This window comes from Pocillopora damicornis, chromosome 1 (assembly GCF_964200805.1).
Source record: "Pocillopora damicornis chromosome 1, jaPocDami1.2, whole genome shotgun sequence".
Classification (NCBI taxonomy): domain Eukaryota; kingdom Metazoa; phylum Cnidaria; class Anthozoa; order Scleractinia; family Pocilloporidae; genus Pocillopora; species Pocillopora damicornis.
The window spans coordinates 36,197,070-36,218,419 of NC_142670.1; the positions used below are offsets into that span (position 1 = coordinate 36,197,070).

At 37.4% G+C, this 21,350-nt stretch overlaps 2 protein-coding genes, 1 long non-coding RNA gene and 1 pseudogene across 3 annotated transcripts; all 4 read right to left on the minus strand.

Moving 5' to 3' along the window:
- Positions 1-249: 249 nt before the first annotated feature.
- On the minus strand, positions 250-2,899 carry LOC149053569 (uncharacterized). The gene is made up of 2 exons (XR_016185700.1): positions 1,233-2,899; positions 250-745 (listed from the first exon to the last, which is right to left on the minus strand). It is a non-coding gene; the product is annotated as an uncharacterized LOC149053569 (long non-coding RNA).
- A 5,998-nt stretch (positions 2,900-8,897) lies between these two features.
- On the minus strand, positions 8,898-21,311 carry LOC149053570 (U11/U12 small nuclear ribonucleoprotein 25 kDa protein-like; annotated as a pseudogene).
- Positions 9,789-12,009, minus strand: LOC149053571 (diacylglycerol kinase theta-like). Its single transcript, XM_089203143.1, has 4 exons — positions 11,947-12,009; positions 11,668-11,721; positions 11,253-11,351; positions 9,789-10,932 (listed from the first exon to the last, which is right to left on the minus strand). The coding sequence occupies exons 1-4, from the start codon at positions 11,953-11,955 to the stop codon at positions 10,819-10,821; spliced, it is 276 nt and encodes a 91-aa protein (XP_089059269.1). The 5' UTR covers positions 11,956-12,009; the 3' UTR covers positions 9,789-10,818.
- On the minus strand, positions 12,330-19,477 carry LOC149053572 (diacylglycerol kinase theta-like). The gene is made up of 7 exons (XM_089203213.1): positions 18,936-19,477; positions 18,270-18,418; positions 17,415-17,703; positions 17,044-17,101; positions 13,346-13,396; positions 12,859-12,920; positions 12,330-12,412 (listed from the first exon to the last, which is right to left on the minus strand). Exons 1-7 carry the CDS (start codon positions 19,007-19,009, stop codon positions 12,352-12,354), a joined length of 744 nt encoding a protein of 247 aa, XP_089059339.1. The 5' UTR covers positions 19,010-19,477; the 3' UTR covers positions 12,330-12,351.
- Positions 21,312-21,350: the final 39 nt, after the last annotated feature.

Consider the following 21,350-nt stretch of genomic DNA (forward strand, 5'->3'; position numbering starts at 1 on the left):
TCCCAGAAATTCCAAGTTTATAGCCAACAGGACTTGGAATTCCTAGGAATTCCTAGGAATTCCTAGGAATTCCAACTCAGAGAACCAATGACTTTCCCTGAAAAGCTGTAAATCTAAAAAATTTCTAGGAATTTCTGGGAATTTCTGGGAATTTTTGGGAATGTTTAAGAATTACTGGGAATTTTAAGCAAAAATTTGAGGCTAATGATATAAAATAAATACTTTAAATTTAAAAAAACCCAGCTAAAATTCAAGTATTCAATGAAATTTATTTAGAAGCTTAATTAAGGCTTACATGTAAAATATTTTTGATTAAATAACATCGATGTGTGGTAATATTAGGATGGGATTTGATTTATTTTTCTTTTCTTGAAAACTTCATACGGATTAATCCTCAATTACAGCTATTCATATAAAATAGTTCTAATCAATCATTAAATTTGGTTTGACACAAATTGTGAATAAAATCTGTTGATTCTTTTCCATAAAATACAATATCTTAAGTTATATTTGAAAACCAAGCACTCTTGGGAGTGAAGGGGCTAATTACAGACCAATAAAATTGATTTTTTGATTTAAATCTTGTTGTAACTGTAAAAATATATTAGAATAAAGTTATCCTAAACTGCAAACTTAGCTGCTGTTTGTACTGTTTGTATTTTTTTTCCTGGGCTCACAATGAGTTGGCCTTGAATGAGGTTGTCAACAAGAACCTTGACCATTTTGTATCTGGATTCCTTGACATCTGAATTTGAAAAAAAATAATATATTAAAATATGTATATTTAAAGCTCAGACCAGGCTTTTAAGATGGCTATGAGGAAAAGGGCATTCATTGGATTCTCAAATTGAGAAATCTCTGTTATATTGAGTGACTTTTATATTGGAGTTAGTACATCTCTCTCATGGATTTTACTAAAAAAGGGCTGAATACATTATTTTGTTTTTACCAAGGAGGGCTTCTTTATGTACTAAGGTTTGTTTAATAACAGTTCCTATTATGAATCTTGAATGTTCCCAAACGTGACTAGAGGAATCTTGAAACCTTACTGATAGGTTTATTTCATTGTAAAGCATAAGCTTAAGAAACTGCGGCATGCAAGTGACCGATTCGATTCTCAGAATTATTCTAGTTTCAGTTGCGCCGAGCGTTACGTAAGCTTAATTCAACCCGCTACATCTATTCTTTTATAAGATTTTGATCACGTAACGAATATCGCAATTTTTACTCACCACAAACTTTCAAAATCGTAGCTTTACAGATGGCCACTCGACCCTTGTTTGTACCAGTCAATATGTCAACTGTTGTCCCTTCTTTTAACTCCACGGCGCCAACGACTTTCTTTTCTTTTACAACACTCACGCTATTCTCGTTTTCCCATTGAACCACAATAAAAGCTATCTTTAGAAATGTTATATTAAGCAAAACAGTTGAGAAAAGCGATCAACCGATCCAAAGTACATTCAAAGATGAGCGCCAAATGGAGTCTTCTTTGTTTCCGATCACGGGCATGATCACGTGGATCTTTTAGGACTTGTCATTGGCTAGCAAAGTGAATCCGCTGGCTTGCCGATTGCAGTGTTAAGAGAAGCGCCTAACTTTATTCTGACTTCTCCGACCGGTTCTCTGCTTCTAGAAGATGGATAGCTTGGTGATACAAATAAAGATGTGAGCTCACTCTATGTAGAAATAATCGAAAAGAATCGATCGTATTACAAATGCACGATTTGTGGCCGAAAGTTGTCGAGGAAACAAAGACTCGAAACTCACTTGAGTTGTGTTAATGGCCAAGGTGAGAAATAACACAAGCCAATCACAGTTTTGAATGCGACTACAAATCGTCTTTTACCCTCATACTTATAAAAGAAGGATACAACATTCGGAAATATAAGAGATACATAGATGATCCCAGTGTACCAGTACCTAAATCTACAAAGCTTGACCGTAGCAAGCGTTCAGCAACACGTTCCAACACCGCCATCTCGATTCCTCAGTCAGTCGTTTCCAATGAACTTAAAGCAGTATTGACAACAGAGTAGAGTGCGTCTTACAAAGGAGAAACATTTGTACAAGAGACAGGAGTAGCTATATGCAATTACAGAGGTGCGTTGGAACTCTGGTCCACAAATAGTTATGCACTGCCCGAAGTATAAAACAATCTTGTTGATAGCTGACAGACAGAGAAGAACAACAAGTAAACTTAAGAGATGTTATTATTGAAGTGTGACTATCACTTTTCATTTTTATATAAAGAAGGACTTGTAATTTGCACCAAAAATAAAAAGATGTAATATTTTTTTGGGAGATCCAGTGATTGGGACATTTAAGAAATTAAGTTATGAAAGGAAACTTGGTTGGTACTTCTCACTACTAACAAGTCTTGTTGACAAATATTTTCAGATCAGAGTTTCAAATAAAGTAAATTGAACATTGACTACCTTTGTCTTGTCTGCATGCCAAATGTTTGCAAAGTGTGTGGATGATCCACAAGTATTGGAACATATACAAAACATTTTTGTAAGAGTTCCAATACTTGTGGATCATCCACACACTTTGCAAACATTTGGCATGCAGACAGGACAGAGGTAGTCAATGTTCCCCTTTTCTTACAAAAATGTTTTGTAAGAATAAAAACAGCAAAACAAATTACAGCAATTAGTCATGAAAATAGAGCAAAAAACTGAAAAAAAAAGCAGCAACAACAATCATGAAAAAAGAAAGATTAATTAGGTGTTGAATTTGTTTGTCTAAGGCATGAAATTTCTACTAAAAGTATTGTCAACAAAAAGTCTCTGACAGCGTTTGAGGCAACTGAGCTTGACTGTTCCAAGGTTTTCTAACAAAGGCAACCAGTAATGTAGGTTAGGGAAGTAAGATAACAATGTAATTATTGTTAATTATTGTGGAAGTCGGCAATTTCCATTTAACATAACTGACAGCTGGTTCATGAGAAAATCCATATTAATGTCAAGATTTACTAAAAGTTAGTTTGAGTAATAAATTTCATGATCTTTAAGTTATAAACATGTACATGTATGTATATCTCTTGGTAAGTTTTGTATAGCATACCTTTTATTGAGCCAAAGTTTTAAGCCTCTGAAATTACTCTTTTTCTTAAAACCTTCACATTCAAGGTATTGAGAATTTCTTAGAATTTATGTGGACCTCAGGGTATTAAAATTGCCTAAAATAAAGCTGAGAATTCCTAGTAATTCCTAGGGATTCCAAGTCCTCACAAAACTGGAGTCTTCCTTTCCCAGAAGTTCCCAGTAATTCCAAGCTTTTTAAATCAGAGTTAATTTGCATAGTTGGGAATTTTTGAGAATTCCTAGGAATTCCTAGGAATTCCTAGGAATTTTTAGGAATTCCTAGGAATTCCCAGAAATTCCCAGAAAACTGGGAATTCGGTTTGCAAGGGTCATTTGCATAATTGGGAATTTTTGAGAATTCCTAGGAATTCCTAGGAATTCCTAGGAATTCCCAGAAAACTGGGAATTCAGTTCGCAAGGGAAATTCCTACAGTCTCATTAAAACATTCACTGGATTTTTCATTCAAAGTATGGTGTTGAAACTCAGTAGAATATGAGTGACACAACAATTTTGTTCAGAATATTCTCAAAATAGTTGAAAACAAAAAAAAAGCTTAGGCCACTATAATTTTAGCATTAGAAGAGGTGGTCTGCACAGTAATCTGAATATCCTCTGCTCTGTGATGGCTTTTGGTGTTCTTTTCAATGAACTATTTTATTGCTAAATTTGAAAACTGGTGGGCAATGGACATAATCAAGTAGATTGTGTTAAATTAGATGAGTATTGTAAATATAATTAAGTGAGGGGGTAAAATCAAATCCAAGGACATTCCTTAAATTCCCTATAGGGTTTGCACAGAATGCAGTTATTTAATTTCTTAAATTATAGAAATTTTCACACTAATCAGGAAAGAATGCAAAAACGAAGACGTATTAGTCTAGATGAAATTTTGAGTTTTCAGTTCTTTTTCTAGTTTAGAAGCTTCTAGTAGAGCTAGTAAATATGTTATCATTATCTTTCTGCACTTGTTGGTTTTATATCAGAAATCTCAGTCCTTGAATATTTTAACTGCTGACTTGTGTGTAATTACCATATGGACAGACTTTCCATGGGGTTATCATGTTAACGCTTAATCACCAATCAAATCACGATTCTAAGTCTGTCACATGAAAAAATTTACGAGAGCAGCTTGTCGGTCTCTATTTCCGGTAAGGTACAAAACCCTTTCTCAGTTACTAAACCTAATGGGTAGATGAATTTAAAAAAGTCTTATTGGAAAGTTTGTTGTCGTCAAAGACTTAAGACTTAGTTGCGTTGTAAATGTAACTAACGTAACTTTTAATAATAAATCTGATTTCACACAGCTGGTAAATCTGGGGAGCAGTTGGAGGTTGAAGAGATTTCGGTGTCCAGTAACAAAGGTAAAGGAGATAACGGGTTTTTATTGGTCACTAACCATTAATGATTTTAACTCCTAAGTACAAACGCAAAATTTAATGACTGTATGCTAACTTTTTTCGTATCAAATAAATAATTTTTTAAAGGAGCTAAAAAAGCTGAAGAAGAAGAGAAGGCGCCTGAGCCTGACTTGGTTGTCGCAGAGGAAGGTAACATTTTTTATAAATCAGAAGAGATAAATTCAAATTGGTCCACACATGCTTTATAAGGTGATGCATAATCAGTCCACTCAATTGGCTGAAGATCACTTGAAGTGCTTAGTGGAAAGGTCGTAATTCATATCGGGAGGTGACTTCATTGAGAAAAAACAAAAAAACCACACCACTTGGGCATTATCATACCTCCTCGTAACAAAGAGCCATTACTTTTTATACAATGCTAAAATCAAACATTTATGAATTTATGAATCCGTTTTACTAGTTTGTTTGTTTGGGTTTTTTATGGATACAGAAATAATTTTCCCCAGATACAGAAAACATAGCCGCCTCTTACTCCAGCTCATTGAAAGGACATGGTTACTTTGATGTTGTGTACCTCAGTTTTCAAAACACCTCAACACAGACATGCAAAAATTTAATGAGCTTTGATAAGTGGCAGCCCTCTTTTCTGTGTTTGTGAAAATTATTATTGTATCGCTTAAAAGAAAATGAGCGCATTGTATTTCAATCTCTTTTCGTATTCCATCCAGGGGAAGAAGAGGTGTTTGATACCAGACTTTAGCTCTTTGTTTTCGAACCAAGGTAAATGCTTATTACGTCTGCTTTAATACTGAATACCGCGGACTAAAGGGTTGTGGAAAACAAATCCCTCTAAAGAAAATTTTTTTTTGTTACATGCATCTTTCTAATCTTATAGAATACGTGTAATATTTGAGATGTAGGGTGAACTCTATGCTAAATTTTTAAAATCCTTGGCTAATTCAAACCAATTTCAAATTTGAGATTTCACCGCAGATGTATTCATTTCATTGAAGTTATTGGAGATGAAGAAGGAAGTCTGTTCTTTTTATTGCTATAATATGCTGTTTGTCTTTTTTCAAAGTCACTTGCGAATTTTTTTCAGCTATCCCCTTCATTGTTGGCAGTAAGGGTACCAAAACATTTTCAAATTGATCAATTTTTTTCTCTGCTTTTGATGATGTATGATTTGAAAAATTATATTAAAAAAAAACTTCTGGGTGGCGAGTACGCTGCACTGATGAGTGCTCTCTCTGTATATGCTTGTATATTCATATCTGCCTTCTGTCCTTAAAGCACTGACCAGCTTACTCACTGACAGTCCGGGTGACTTGACTTTCTGACTAACTGGCCGGTAAGCCGTCAAATTGAATTGACTACCTGAGCTATGACTACTGGCTGACTGACAGATGGGCTGATTATCTGCCTGACTGTTTTCCGGACTCTCCACCTGGCCAGTGGGCATGGTTATTACTAACTGGATTATATTATGGCTGCAATACACTTCAATGTTGACATGTAAACATTCAATGCTTGACTGACTGATTGTCGGGTCAGTAGATCAAACAAACAACTAATCGATTATTAACTTTTGCATTCATTGATAAGCATGCTTTTTTCTTTTGCGTCTGACAGTCTACAAGAGCCAAAAACATTGCCATTAGTATGGAGACTGCGAGTGCTGGAGAAAAACTAGAAAAAGTTCAAAGAAAAGAAAAAAAATAATTCTAATAATCAATATGTATGGTCGTATGGTAACATCTTAGTAAAAAAATCTGGTTTTTGGTCTCTTTTTTTTAGATTTAATGTTAACAATAATTAGTAACCTAGTTGTCTGAACTAATCATTGTATGGTAATTTAGTATAGTTGGAGTGGAACATATTGTGCTATATCCGAGTAGGCGTGTAGTGGTAGTTCATCTTTCTTTTGTTTTTTTTTTCCCGCTTTTGGTTTGTTTCTTTGTTTCTTTGTTTTTGTAACATGTACATCTACCTGACACTTTGAGTCTGTTAGTTTTAGCGTATTTCTAAAGACCATCATTGCTACACCGCAGTTAAGTCGGATGGCTCAAGACGGAACACAACAATACCAGGGGTGTAGCCAGCCTAGAGTCCTGTACCATTAAATTTTATCATATCACTCTTGCAAATTTTGAAACAAAAATTGAACTTTCTTAGGGTATAAGCCCACGACAAGTCGAAAAGCTGGCTATGGTCCTGATGCGATAAGGTATTTTATTGTTTTTTTAGAGGGCACGGTAACGAATCTTGCAATCTGATTGGTTCTTTACCCGGTCAGTATTTTCCTATCTCTGCCCACGGGCCACGGTAACGCTTCGTGAGTCGCCGAGTACATCCCAACTTTCGTTGTCATTTTTCATAAATATACCTCGTTTTCCGGCTGGGCAGTATTTTTAAGCAAACACGTCGGTCACTACCTCAAGCCGATAAATAACTTATGAATCCTCCCTTTTCTCTCTATCAAATCACTTTGGTTGACAGAAAAATATTGGTTTCAGAATGAATTTGTATAAACAATAGTGTCATTACGTTGGTTGACAAGCGGCCTTAAAACCGTCTGCAATTAATTTTAATCGTTCACAAAAAGTACCTAGAAAGTTAAAACGTGAAGTATTTGGTTACAGTTAAACTGAACGATGGAACTTTCATTCATTGAATATCTGAATTTTCTCGAGCAATTTGTTCATAGTAAAAAAAAGCGAGCGAAGTTTTAATTTAAGTTCTACAACAAATATACGCTCCTGGTAAGTCTTTCAAATTCCGTTCAATTTGGACAATTGTACCTTAAATTGCACAACAGAAATTGAAGGAATTGAGAAAAGGCTGCATTAAATTCCCTTGTGTCTCGTTGGAGTGTGCCGTTCTAATTTAGTTTTTGTGAAGGAAAGATCAGAGTTAAACACGCCATTACAGCAAACAAACGAGCAAACTCCCACAACTTCAAAATAAAAAAATGAAAATGAAAAAATGAAAAATGAAAATGCTGCCCTCGGCCTACGGCCTCGGGCAGTATTTTCAAGACCTCGGTCACAGTTTTTCACCATACGGACCTCCCAGCCGGCAAATAACATATATCTATTCTGCATGCTGATCTTTCCATCATTAAATAAAATATCGCTGAGTAAATGTTTTGATTAGGAATGCCTCAGTGATGTAAAAAGTAATGTTTAAGCTCATTTCCATGGAAAGTGTTAAGTTTATTCGGAGTTTACTCATAGTTTAGAGGGGATTTGATGTCCCAGAAGAACTTTCTTCTTTCGAGCATTTAAGTCATAAGGAGTTAAAGTGACGTTAATTTTGAGTTGTATATTAAATTAAAGAACTTAGACTTGCGGTTAAGATTTCCGACATAGACATTAGACGGTACAACAGCAATCTGAATAGTTCGAACATTATTAAAACTCGTCCAGGTATTACTCAGAGTACGAGTCGAGTTGTTTAATTTCGTTAGTATTTCTAGTTGAAAAAAGAAAGATGTAAAAATGTAACACGAAAAAAGAGAAACAATAATTGGATAGGACGTCATGCATTAGAGATTTAACAATATATTGAATGACCTAAGTAGCTCATTTCTAGAATTTTTATAACTCGTATGAGAGCATATTGATAGCTAAAAGGTAGAGTGACGTCTATTTTCGCTATGTTACTACGTTCTTTGTAAACGCAAATTCCTTAAAAAAGAAATTAGAAAGATGTTGTGGTAACGAGTAACAAGTCAGGCATAGGATATTAATTGGTACGACAACAATTTGAATAGTTTACTTTCACAAAAAGCTTGTGAGTGCTTTGCATGCAAACTGAGTTTGGAATTGTTGGAGGAAAATAATCAAGGTCAGAACTCGTTTGTTATAGGTTTTTATAGAATGAAAATGATTTAAATAGGTCATGTCTTAGAGATTTTATAACTCGTTTGCGAGCATTAGTGACCTCTGTCATGGCTAAAGCCTGCCTCTTTACATAATTCGGCATTATTATTAACATTAACCTGAAAATCAAAAAAAGGAAAAAAGAAAAAAGGTCTCAGATTGCCACTAACTTAGATATTTAGTAGTGTTTATGAATCTTATTTTGTAGCCCATTTCTAGATTTTTTAACTCACAACGAGAATTCTAGTTCATTTTAGTATGTGGTATTCTTTTATATCTTTGTTAAAACGGGATCATCAACATGGCTTCTACTGTGAGAAAAAACTTGAATGTGTAAGTGGCTTTTTGAGGGAAGTCACACAGAGATACGAACAGGGGTTCAAGATCTACTTTAAAACGTTAACGAAGACTTCAATAAAACATCTTTAAGACCTTACACATGAGTCCGTTCTCAGTTTACCCTATAAAGGTTCCTAAATCACGCGTCAGGTTCATTCACAGATTGGATTATGTGCCACAATGACCTGTAACAAGTAAACTGATACAAAATTTCTTTCTGTATCTCTCATAATGTTGAACTTTTTGTTTTTAATGAATTATTCAGTTTGAGTTTTTCCCAAAAACTGAGCTGTTTTCTTTTGACACCATAATGTATCTCCTTGACGCGACTCTTTTTGGGGTTTTTGGTTACCCCCCCCCCCCCCCCCAAGTAAAATAAGGGGTAACTAAAATATATTTCCGGGAGGTTAGAAAACATTTCTAAACTTTACATTTTCTATCCAAAGACTTCCTCCAAGGGTGGGTGGGAGTGAAGGTTAGTATTTCAAAAACCCCTAGATATGAAATCTTTACTGCATTGTGATTGGTTTAGAAATCTCGGACCACCCTTTGTTCTGCCTTTTAAGGTGTTGACTCGTCATGAATTTTGGTCCCTAGAGACTGCTTGTCAACCACTCAGATGACTCAAGAAATTCAATAACTTGCCATTGCGGTTTAATTTACTAGGGAACTAGAATTTACACTCCAAATTCATATTTCCAATTACGGACTCGAAGCTGTAGCATGTAGAGCTACGCAGCTAATTATGACCAAACTTGAGAGAGACCTTCAGTTAAACTTGAGTAAATCGAGCCACAAACCAGTGAGTGAAATCAACTTAAATTAACTAACTTAACGTCTGTACAACCCACAAGAAGCACACAGGAAAATCTTCCCTTCCATTCTACACTCTTCCTCATGCTACACAGCTAACCTTGCCTCTGAAAGCCTGACACAGTGAGGATGAGCATAAACGCGGGGTAAGCGAGAGAAAAACCTAATTAGGATGAAGTAAGGTACATGCCTTCCCAGAACCTCGCCGGTTTTCGCTCGCTCTCTTTTACTCTTCTCTCCTCTTACCGCGAGCTTATCACCAGCTATGCCTTTAACGACAAAAAAAAAACAAACAAAAAAAAAGTTTCCTCACAAATTTAATTCACTCGGAACACATCTACATGAACTGATCATTTTATAAAATGAAACATATGGAGAAAAGGTAAATTAATAGAAGGCGTTCATGCATTTAACTTGTTCATGAATACTTCTGCAGTTAAACCACATTTTACATATAATTACAAATACAACATTCATTTGAAATATACTCGAACTTATATTATCTTCAAATTCACCGGTGTCTTCTGTAAAAACTCCATGGACGGGACAAGCTAAGCTTTGAACTCCACCTCGAGACAGATTTCAACATTTTACTTCGCACCTTTGATATACGATTGTGGAACACCAGGGTACGCGTATCGTCGACTCTCAAGTGTTTTCATTCCTATCTGAAATTGCGTTAGTAAATCGTATTCTTCTCACTTTTTTCTTAAGCATGAAATCTTTAATAAACTGTGATTCGTCTAGAAATCTCGCGCCACCCTTTTTTCCTACATACGACTATGGAATACCAGGTTACGAGTTTGGTTCGTTAGCGCGTAGCGTCGACTACAACGCCTTTGCGCATTTACGGGCGAAACGGGGAAAGACAGAATGTGGCCGAGACTAGTTCAGAAACATTTTATACCACTTCGATAAACAAATCATGGCCGGTGATAGAAATCGACTCCAATGGCACGAATGGTAATGTATACTGAAGAGGTTCGAATGGTGAGGACTGAGCCGCTCTCCTTGTTTCAGCCTATATGACGAGCACGTGATGTTCATGTGATTGCTCAACCAGCATGCATTTCGTGCTGGTAGAGTTTCACAATTGGTTCAATTTAACGCACCATAAAGATGGAATTTTAGTCTGCACTGTTTACAATACAGCGTATACCCAAAGCGATACAAATGACAGTAATTTCCTTTACAATTTCGAATTACATTTTCTCGGCTAAAGCAATACTTAACTGGATGAAACTTTACAAGATTACCAAGTAAAGTATAAATCAGAGCTGGAAAAATATCAAGTATGGTTTCTAATTAAGCTGCCATAAGCCCGGGGTAAGTGTTTAATCATCATAAAAAATAGTTCTTGTTGCGCTGGGGCTTGCAGGAGGGCGAGACGAACTTGTGGGTCTTCTTTTGTTTTTTACTTTAACCTTCCTCTTCGATAGCATCAGCGCCTAAAGAAAAAAATAAGTGAACTTACGATGAAATTTCGAGAAGTGTTCGATGGCCGTTTGGGTTCTAGCAATTTTTTCTTAACTCTCCAAAGAATTTTGAACCAAAGTCGTTCGGTTATAAACGTTTTGAATTCTTAGATGTAAATGTTGACAAAAAAAAAATAAAAAAGTTTCTCAGGTAAAAAGATAAAACTAAATTGATTTTTCGGGATGTTCTAGGTGCATTTTTAACACTGAGATATGAAAGTCCAATCACAAGCCTTTCATTTCCCCCAAACAGTAATCTTTTACAGCGTCGTTACACAGTTTTCTGTAAATACCTGTGTTAGTATGGGCCGTACAATCACATTTCCAGGAGGCTGCATCCAAGGTTCACCATCTATTTGTACGGGCATCTCTGATTTTAATTTGATGTTGATCTGTAATGAAGTAATAATAATTGTCATCAATTAAAAAAAAAGCATTGAAGCGGATGAATGAATAGGGTAAATTTCTAAAGAAACTGTGGTTCTGCGTCGGTGTGGGGGGGGGGGGGAGGAGAGGGAAGGGGTGGTATTACAAGATAGTTCCTTTTATCAACTGATTTTATAAAGTAAATATGCCGGGAAAAATAACGCTACGCCACTGGTGGGAACATAGTAACGTGAAACACAGAAATAACAAGAGAATAGTACGAGAATAATCAACTTATGGCTTCATTATGTTATTTACTGGATTACAACCAGACATCTATACCTGGGCTCCCTGTGCTAGCCGAATACCAGTCCTGATTCCACTTTGAATCTGACCCTTTCAATAAAGAATTCGTCTCAATTAAGAACTAATGCACCATTTTTATCGCTAAATAAAAACGTTTCCTATGCAAATACTTAAGAAGAAAGGAAAAGGCAGGATACAAAAATTGTGGCAGTTAGTAGAAAAAAATACGCGGAGCAGATTGGAGAGAACAGTATGGTGCATATGCCTGCTGATGTTAGGGTGTGAAGGGTAAAGATGGTGGTGATTCTGACTCACTAGGTGCATTACTCCCTGAAGTCCAACCACCTCGACAAGACCGTCACAGTGACAAGCTGGGGAATGACCCTGCAAAAAGATTCAAGCAATTTCAATTGTGTGTGGAAAAGGAATCCGGGATTGCATTTATTTCGTTTAACTTCGCTTTGCGATTGGTCCAGATAATTCAAGCCACTCTCTGAACCAATCACGGGCAAAACTAAAACCAACGGTGATTTGGTCATTTGCTACTTCCCGCGCTATTGGCGGTTTGGACAATTCTACTCTTCGTACTTATTGACTTCTTTATAGCTAATGCGCTGAATCTTTGAGTCTTTTCCAGACCTCATCTTCTGGGGACAACATGTCATGGTTATTTTATCAGTTGTTTGGTGCTAAGAATATGAGCAGATATCACCACTAAATTCATGAAGTACTACATACATCTTCTTTGTCTGGTCCCCATGCAACTGTGCCTGCTCCCCAACTGGCCGGAAAACAAATCAAAAAAAAAGTTAAAGCGCAAAATTTATACAAAAGAATAAAAGACTTTACAAGTAATAATTTGATAATCGCAGGTCAGCTGCTATCAAAGTAATCTCAGAAAAGAAGCCTTAAAAATTCAGACTTTGACTAGATTCGAACCCGGGCCTCCCAGATAATAGTTGGGGACTGCTGTGAAGACACGTGATGTGAGTGAGACAAATTTTAAAAGGTTGTTCGTTCCCGTAAAGGAATCAGATCATAATTATATGAAACAAATAATGTTGACCTACACGAATCATACTTTCACCGGGCATAAAAACTGTGCAGCTTAAAATTACTTGTTGAAGCCGATGTGCAGCGATTTTCTTGCAATTAAATTGAAAATCTAACCACTGCAAAGTTAATTCGAATTAATTTGATTGACCTCAATTTCAAGCTTTTACTTACCTGCCTATGTTCAGAATTACAATTCCTTCTAGTGTTGGTAAGTCAAGTTTTTTGCCATCAATCTGCAGCGAAAAGGAAGTAAATAAGATACTGGTCCCTGGAAAGTTAAAGAGGACGAAAGGCAAACAAGCACCGAAAAACGCCAAAACAAAACGCTCAGGTGCGATTGGAGCATGAAATAAAAAATTGTACAACTGATACGCATGCAATCATTAAGAGTTGAATACAACTGACAGACGATGATGATTTGGACCAACACTCGATGCTAAGAAAGTTAATTCTGATACAGGGGTTTCAATAACCTTTTTCCATAAGCAGCTGTCGATGGTAAAATAGGCGGCTGTGCCCGAAAAGGGGCAGTATGGTGAAACCCAAACATGAGCCCGCTTTCAGGGTAAACAAAAAGCAATAAGAGGTCTTATAGTCAGCGGTACACCCCTTTCATTGTGATCAGCCATTCAATACCATCGTCCTACAGATTAATCACCTCTATTTCGACCTCTTGAGTAAATGTCCGCGAGTAGCCTTTGACCATTTTCTTTATATGAAGGGGTAAGTTTCTAAAGAAACTGTGGTGCTGCGTCGGTGGGAGAGTATAGCAGGTAATTTAGTGTTAACAACTGGGTTGAAAACGTAAATTAGCCACCGTAAAGAGTAAAAAAGCTGACGTTTCGAGCGTTAGCCCTTCGTCAGAGCGATTAGAGGAATTGTGGGTTGTGTATGGATTTATATGTAGAAAGTGGAGCTACGCCATTGGTGGGAATATGATGACGAAAAAACAGGAATAAATTAGTTGAATGAAAAGCGCTCGTTGATTCCGTGGGGATTAAGGGTGCCGATTTGGAATATAAATTTTTGTTCTAGTGTTTTACGGCTTTCCGAACTGCCTAGATGTAAGGAAAGGCCGCAAACTGCCATATGCTGTTTAGAATGATAAGGAAGATTAAAGTGTCTAGCGACTGGCTTGGATGCGTCCTTGTCATTTATTTCCACATCGCGAAGGTGTTCTCGGAATCGGTCACCCAGTCGTCTTCCTGTCTCGCCGATGTATAACTTATTGCAATAAGTGCAAGTTATGCAGTAAATAACATTGGCGGAGGTACACGTAAAGTGATCAATGATCTTAATGGATCTTTTGGGTCCCGATATTTTCTCTACGTTGTGAATGAAAGGACAAGTTTTGCATCGTGAGCGAGCGCATTTAAAAGTTCCAGATTGGTCATTGGTTTGAAATGAACTCCTGACTAAAAAGTTGCCTATGTTTTTGTCACGTTTGAATGAAATAAGTGGGGGTTGCGAAAAGATAGTGCCAGTCTCTGAATTGTTTTGGAGTAATTTAAAATTTTTAAGAATGATAGATTTAACTGCGTGGTTGTGAGGGTGAAATGTAAGAGTAAAAGGAATGCGATCCGTGTTCTCCTTCTCGGCCGTTTGTAGTGCTGCCTGTCGATCGATTTGTTGGGCACGGTGGTAGCCCGCTTGAACGACAGAAACAGGATAGCCGCGTTTATCGAAAAACTGGCACATTGCCTCTGATTTTTCGGAAAAATCGGAGTCGTCACTACATAAACGACGAAGTCTGAGAAACTGTGAAAAGGGTATGGAGTTCTTGACGTGTGATGGATGTGAGGATGAATATAACAAGTAACTATGTGAATCTGTAGGTTTGTAGTAAACACTAGTACATAAGCCGTTGCCTTCAATTGAAATTTTGATGTCTAGAAAAGCCAAAGAATTGTCGGAAATTTCCCAGGTATATTTAAGTGCCGGATGAAAGGAATTGACGGCGGTTATAAATTGAGTGAGCTCCTCTTTGGTAGAGGAGGTAGCGCCGATGCAATCGTCAATGTAGCGGCCGTAGAGTTGAGGTTTTGGGCCGTGGTATTGGCTAAAAAATTGATGTTCGATAAAACCTACAAAAAGATTGGCGTAGCTGGGTCCCATTTTAGTACCCATGGCCACGCCATTAGTTTGTTTGTAGTAGTTACCACCGAATGAAAAGCAATTGAGTGTGAGTACTAGTTCGGCCAGACGGAGTAGTGTTTCAGAGCTAGGTTCCTTAACAGTGCGTTGATCGAAAAAATGTTTGAGGGCCCGGAGACCTTCGTCATTGGGAATGACAGTGTAAAGAGATGTTATATCCATGGTGAAAATAAGTTTGTTTTGGTCGAGGAAACTAAAGTCACGAAAAATTTCAAGTGCGTGTTGGCTGTCCTTAATGTAAGACGGTAGAGTTTTGACGATAGGTGCCATAATTTTGTCTAAATAGCTGGAAATAAGTTCAGTGGGACAACTGCAGGCAGAAACGATGGGTCGACCTGGGTTGTTAGATTTGTGGATTTTAGGTAAAAAGTAAATACACGAAGTTCTAGGAGTAGTAATGATGAGATTTTTAGCAGCTAAAAATCTCATCATTACTACTCCTAGAACTTCGTGTATTTACTTTTTACCTAAAATCCACAAATCTAACAACCCAGGTCGACCCATCGTTTCTGCCTGCAGTTGTCCCACTGAACTTATTTCCAGCTATTTAGACAAAATTATGGCACCTATCGTCAAAACTCTACCGTCTTACATTAAGGACAGCCAACACGCACTTGAAATTTTTCGTGACTTTAGTTTCCTCGACCAAAACAAACTTATTTTCACCATGGATATAACATCTCTTTACACTGTCATTCCCAATGACGAAGGTCTCCGGGCCCTCAAACATTTTTTCGATCAACGCACTGTTAAGGAACCTAGCTCTGAAACACTACTCCGTCTGGCCGAACTAGTACTCACACTCAATTGCTTTTCATTCGGTGGTAACTACTACAAACAAACTAATGGCGTGGCCATGGGTACTAAAATGGGACCCAGCTACGCCAATCTTTTTGTAGGTTTTATCGAACATCAATTTTTTAGCCAATACCACGGCCCAAAACCTCAACTCTACGGCCGCTACATTGACGATTGCATCGGCGCTACCTCCTCTACCAAAGAGGAGCTCACTCAATTTATAACCGCCGTCAATTCCTTTCATCCGGCACTTAAATATACCTGGGAAATTTCCGACAATTCTTTGGCTTTTCTAGACATCAAAATTTCAATTGAAGGCAACGGCTTATGTACTAGTGTTTACTACAAACCTACAGATTCACATAGTTACTTGTTATATTCATCCTCAAATCCATCACACGTCAAGAACTCCATACCCTTTTCACAGTTTCTCAGACTTCGTCGTTTATGTAGTGACGACTCCGATTTTTCCGAAAAATCAGAGGCAATGTGCCAGTTTTTCGATAAACGCGGCTATCCTGTTTCTGTCGTTCAAGCGGGCTACCACCGTGCCCAACAAATCGATCGACAGGCAGCACTACAAACGGCCGAGAAGGAGAACACGGATCGCATTCCTTTTACTCTTACATTTCACCCTCACAACCACGCAGTTAAATCTATCATTCTTAAAAATTTTAAATTACTCCAAAACAATTCAGAGACTGGCACTATCTTTTCGCAACCCCCACTTATTTCATTCAAACGTGACAAAAACATAGGCAACTTTTTAGTCAGGAGTTCATTTCAAACCAATGACCAATCTGAAACTTTTAAATGCGCTCGCTCACGATGCAAAACTTGTCCTTTCATTCACAACGTAGAGAAAATATCGGGACCCAAAAGATCCATTAAGATCATTGATCACTTTACGTGTACCTCCGCCAATGTTATTTACTGCATAACTTGCACTTATTGCAATAAGTTATACATCGGCGAGACAGGAAGACGACTGGGTGACCGATTCCGAGAACACCTTCGCGATGTGGAAATAAATGACAAGGACGCATCCAAGCCAGTCGCTAGACACTTTAATCTTCCTTATCATTCTAAACAGCATATGGCAGTTTGCGGCCTTTCCTTACATCTAGGCAGTTCGGAAAGCCGTAAAACACTAGAACAAAAATTTATATTTCAAATCGGCACCCTTAATCCCCACGGAATCAACGAGCGCTTTTCATTCAACTAATTTATTCCTGTTTTTTCGTCACCATATTCCCACCAATGGCGTAGCTCCACTTTCTACATATAAATCCATACACAACCCACAATTCCTCTAATCCCTCTGACGAAGGGCTAACGCTCGAAACGTCAGCTTTTTTACTCTTTACGGTGGCTAATTTACGTTTTCAACCCAGTTGTTAACACTAAATTACCTGCCATTTTCTTTATACCTGCTCTAAAGTAAACTCCTTTGTTATGAAGCCTGAAACAAAAAGAAACCAAAAAAAAAAGGGGGGAATTAGAGATTCAACAGAGTCGCACTAACAATAAATTGCAAAACACAAAGTCTGGGTTTTTTCAACCTATCCCTTTTCAAAAGAGCTTTCAACGGAAGTTAAAATTTATCCGGAGTTTGAGTACATTAAACGCAGTAAAGATGAAACAACAGTACATCTCAGAAGACTATGGAACCTTTGTTACCATCCAATGGCTTTCGCAATCAACACCCTTTTTCTTCGATCGAAGACACTACAACTAATTTTGTAACCTGTATATTGAATCCTTTGTATCCTCACCTGCTATGGAATTTATCTGGTTCTTCCTCCCTCTGGAGATGAAAATCTAAACAAAGCTCAGCTCCAATTCCGCTGCCAAAGTAATTATTCATGGTAAAAATACTAGGATTGTCTTCTCTTCCTCCCATCGAGCCAAGCACACTGTCGTTAGTGTCCGCTGAATCAAACATGACACACCATCTATCAAGAAACACTTCGTGTGCCTGATCAACGGCCATGAGAAGCGATACAGGACTCTCGCCACCAGAGTAGCCACCTCCCCAATGGAGAACACGAAAGAGATCATTTCCTGTAAGTTGAGAATCTCGTTCAATCTCCCACTCATTTTAAAGCTACTATGGAAATCACGAGAGAGATGAATACATATAAGCTGGGAATCTCATTCAATTTGCCACTAATTCTCTTGTTACTATAGAAATCACGAGAGAGATTCATTCATACGAGAGTCTCGTTCAATTTCCCACCCATTTTCTTTTCACTTTGCTATACCACCCGAACGGCAGCTTTTCAAAATACGCTACAATCGTAACTTGAAAATGCTCATATAATTACCGTATAGAGTTCCAGACTTTCAGTAATCAATACTACTTGATTTACTTTCAAATACTACGAACTTTTCAGGCCTAAAAAGGGAAAATCTGCATGACTTTCCAGGGTCTATATCGCCTAGAAAACACGAATGACTAAGTCATGATTAGTTTCAGATTTCCATCCCATTGACCAAGTTTGTTGAACGAGTCTTGAAATCTATGACATATCGCAGAAAAACAAAACGTACAAAGGTACTTTTGTCTCTGGAAATAAATTTGCTCTAAATCGTGGGGAACACGAATACTTTGGAAAAAATCCACTTACCAATGCCAAGAGGAAGAACTGCTGATGCAGGTAGCTTACACTTCATCTCTTGAACAACATCATCCAAACATGACAGCACCCAGCCAACTGTGCCATCACCACCACAGATCAAGACACGAAAATCAGAAATAGATCTCAAAGCATAAACTCTGAAACAAAGATACAAATCGATTCATATTTTAGATATTCAGCGATTTAAAGACGATGGGACAAAGCTGACAGAAGAAGACAAGGCTTATAGTTTTGAGTAAAGAATAGCTGTAAATGATTAATTTGGGAAGCAACCTATACGACAAAATATAAATCGCTCTTCTGCAGGACGACGTCATATAAGGAAGACTAACCCCCATGCCTTTTTTGGACTAAAAATTTTACATCAATCTTTACCACTTCCTTGCTTGTTCCATCTTGAAAGCGAGGCTTGGGGGAGACATTGGGTTATCTCATGTAAATATGGGTATCGCCCTTTAAAGGGTGCAATCTGCACTGGAAAGATTCTGCACCCACCCGTATCTGCACTATGGCTTGATTAGCTCGGCCTCGGTCAATTCTCGTGGACACAAGAGTCTAAGGAAATAGTTCTTACTAAGTAAACAACTTCCGTGTAACCTCAACAAATTCGGGTGGGAATTCGTCTCGATATGGAGGGGAGTGAGTTTAACATACCCTGATAATGGGCCTCCCTCTAAGAGGCTGTACACTTGATTAGGGTTGAGCAGTCTCTGGAAAGCTGTGAACATGTCTGCCCCCTGACCGCCACCACTTTTGGAGATTACCAGTACTAGAAGGGGTTGGCTTCCAGGGGGGAACAGTCCAGGCTATAGGGAATAACAAAAAAATCAAAATAGGCATAACTCCTTAACTGTAGGAAGAGAATACCGATATGCAAGAAACAGAAATCTTGATTCCAGTCAGTCTTTTTCAGTTCATCTGTTTTTTAAAGTACTTCTAGGAAATGCTCTACAGAAAGAACACAGAATTCACTTTATACTTCCCATGGGCACTGCCAGTGATATAATAATGTGTCTTAATTATTAGATACATGAACTGAGCTCTAGGATTACTAGTAACTCACCACAACTTGAAAACACACTTTTCACCTCACAAAATCCCATGGCTACAAAACAATTACAAGAAAAAATATGGGAACAACCAAAAGCCTCCCTTTGAGTATTTTAATGTGTAAAATATTAGGTTGCCAAGGTGTCGTCAATCTTGTTACCAGGGTCACTGTCACTCTCAAATAGCTGAATGGACATGGCAGTTGGTCAGGGAAACGAGGACTCAGGAAACGTACATTAGCCCCTCATAAAACAAAGATACTTGTTTAGAAGCATCTAAAAAACAAACAAAACCGAACTTACTTTCTCCTAGAATGTTGCCAATCAAAATTTTGTATTTGCTTGTGTCAAGGCCAACTGGGAGAATACCAATGCATATGGATAAACTGCCCGAGGGTTCTATGTTTTGCCTCAGGTAGAATCTTGTGAGTTTCATTTTCCTTAGAGACTTCTGCAAAGAAAAGAAGTACATTAATTTTTATAAGGAATCTAACACCTTCAAATGAATATAAGATCTATTATTTATCATTAAAAATCACCTTGCAGTTATCAAAGGTAGTTAATAAGAAAATGGGTGCAAAGACATGAAACTATGGAAAGCAAAGTTGTCACCACCTTACCACCATATATTCAATGGCTGTAACTTAAAAATAAGAAAAGTGGAAGGTAAAAAGGCAGAGGAGCCCCTCACCCAGATAATTAACCCTTTACACCCAAAGATCAGTGTGCATATTCTCCGTGCTGTTTTCTATACATTTCCTACGGTGCTGACATGGAGATTTTGCTTAACAATCAAGAGCTCTGGTATTTGTTGATCATTATTTAATTCTCATGACCTTAATGTTTGATTCAGGGGTGATACTGTAAGGAGAAATTAGATGTTGGTCAGTCTAAGGGGTAAAAGGGTCAAACTATTATACTGTTTAATACTACATAACTACATCTACTGTTGACTTACTATGCGAGAGGTTGATGATTCTCTGTTAGCTTCTGTCCTTCAAATGACATCCAATAGATTTTCCAAATGTACTTCCTATTAGTTTTTAATTACAAAATCATATTACATCATGATTTGTGTATTGGTAAACAAACATTAAACTGTTTGTCTCATGATGTCAGAGTCAGGCTAATTGATCGATCAACATCTATTTAATCCATCAACACCTTCATCAGGTGTTGAGGTCGAAAGTTGATATGTCACTATTTGTAACACCTTGGTTTGTAATTATTGGTGGGTTATAGCTTGCTGTCATTGGAGTATTTTGATACTCATTAATTATTCCCTTAAAGGTCTACTTTGTTACTGATCAGCTGTTATGCTATTTGATAGTAAGCATTTCAATTCCATCATCTCTATTGACGTATTAGATTTGTGTATAAGTTGAACAGTTAAAGTTAATATCTAACCCTCTACCACCTTGAGTGTTGTACTATGAATATTGACAAGTTTTCAAGCAGAAAGCTAATAAGAAGACAGGTCCTTAATGGTCGGCTAATGGTCGAATAAATGAATATCAGGTTATATTGTTTGATTCAGTATTAAATTTTCATGGCAGAAAAAATAAATATGTATCAATCACACAATGCAGTGGACTGATATGTTGATTTTTCAAGTACAGTGTATAGGGGCCATCTGATTACATCAATCAGAAATATAAAACTATGTAAAACCATACTATGTAAACTTGACATTGTTTGATTCCTTATCCACTTACCAAGAGACAATGTGCAGACCTCCTTCCCTGGAGAGTTTAAGTAAGATGTGTCTTTGTATTGCCTTCTTCAGGTGATGCACTGTCGCATTTTGGATGACAACTACAGCTGAAAGTTTATTAAAAGGCATATAAAATTATATACATATAAGGAGTGGATCTTCCACTGTCTTCCCCCAATTTTTTTCACCAAAGAGAGCCATCACTTCTGGATGCGATAGAGAGTCAATCTTTTCCTCCGATTCTTCTGGGCTCTCTTCGTCCGCCATATTGAGTTGAGGTTCATTCCCAGGCTTTCTCGAGGTGCA

Bases quoted from the DNA above. Each gene is read 5' to 3' on its own strand.
- LOC149053572 (XM_089203213.1), bottom strand. From the start codon at position 19,009: ATGTTCACAGCTTTCCAGAGACTGCTCAACCCTAATCAAGTGTACAGC. The intron at 18,419-18,935 runs GTATGTTAAACT...TCTTTGTTTCAG, and splicing joins GAGGGAGGCCCATTATCAGG to AGTTTATGCTTTGAGATCTA. The intron at 17,704-18,269 runs GTAAGTGGATTT...CTCAACTTACAG, and splicing joins AGTTCTTCCTCTTGGCATTG to GAAATGATCTCTTTCGTGTT.
- LOC149053571 (XM_089203143.1), bottom strand. The intron at 11,352-11,667 runs GTATAGATGTCT...ACTTCATTACAG, and splicing joins GGCTAGCACAGGGAGCCCAG to ATCAACATCAAATTAAAATC. The intron at 10,933-11,252 runs GTATTTACAGAA...TTTTTTCTTTAG, and splicing joins TACGGCCCATACTAACACAG to GCGCTGATGCTATCGAAGAG.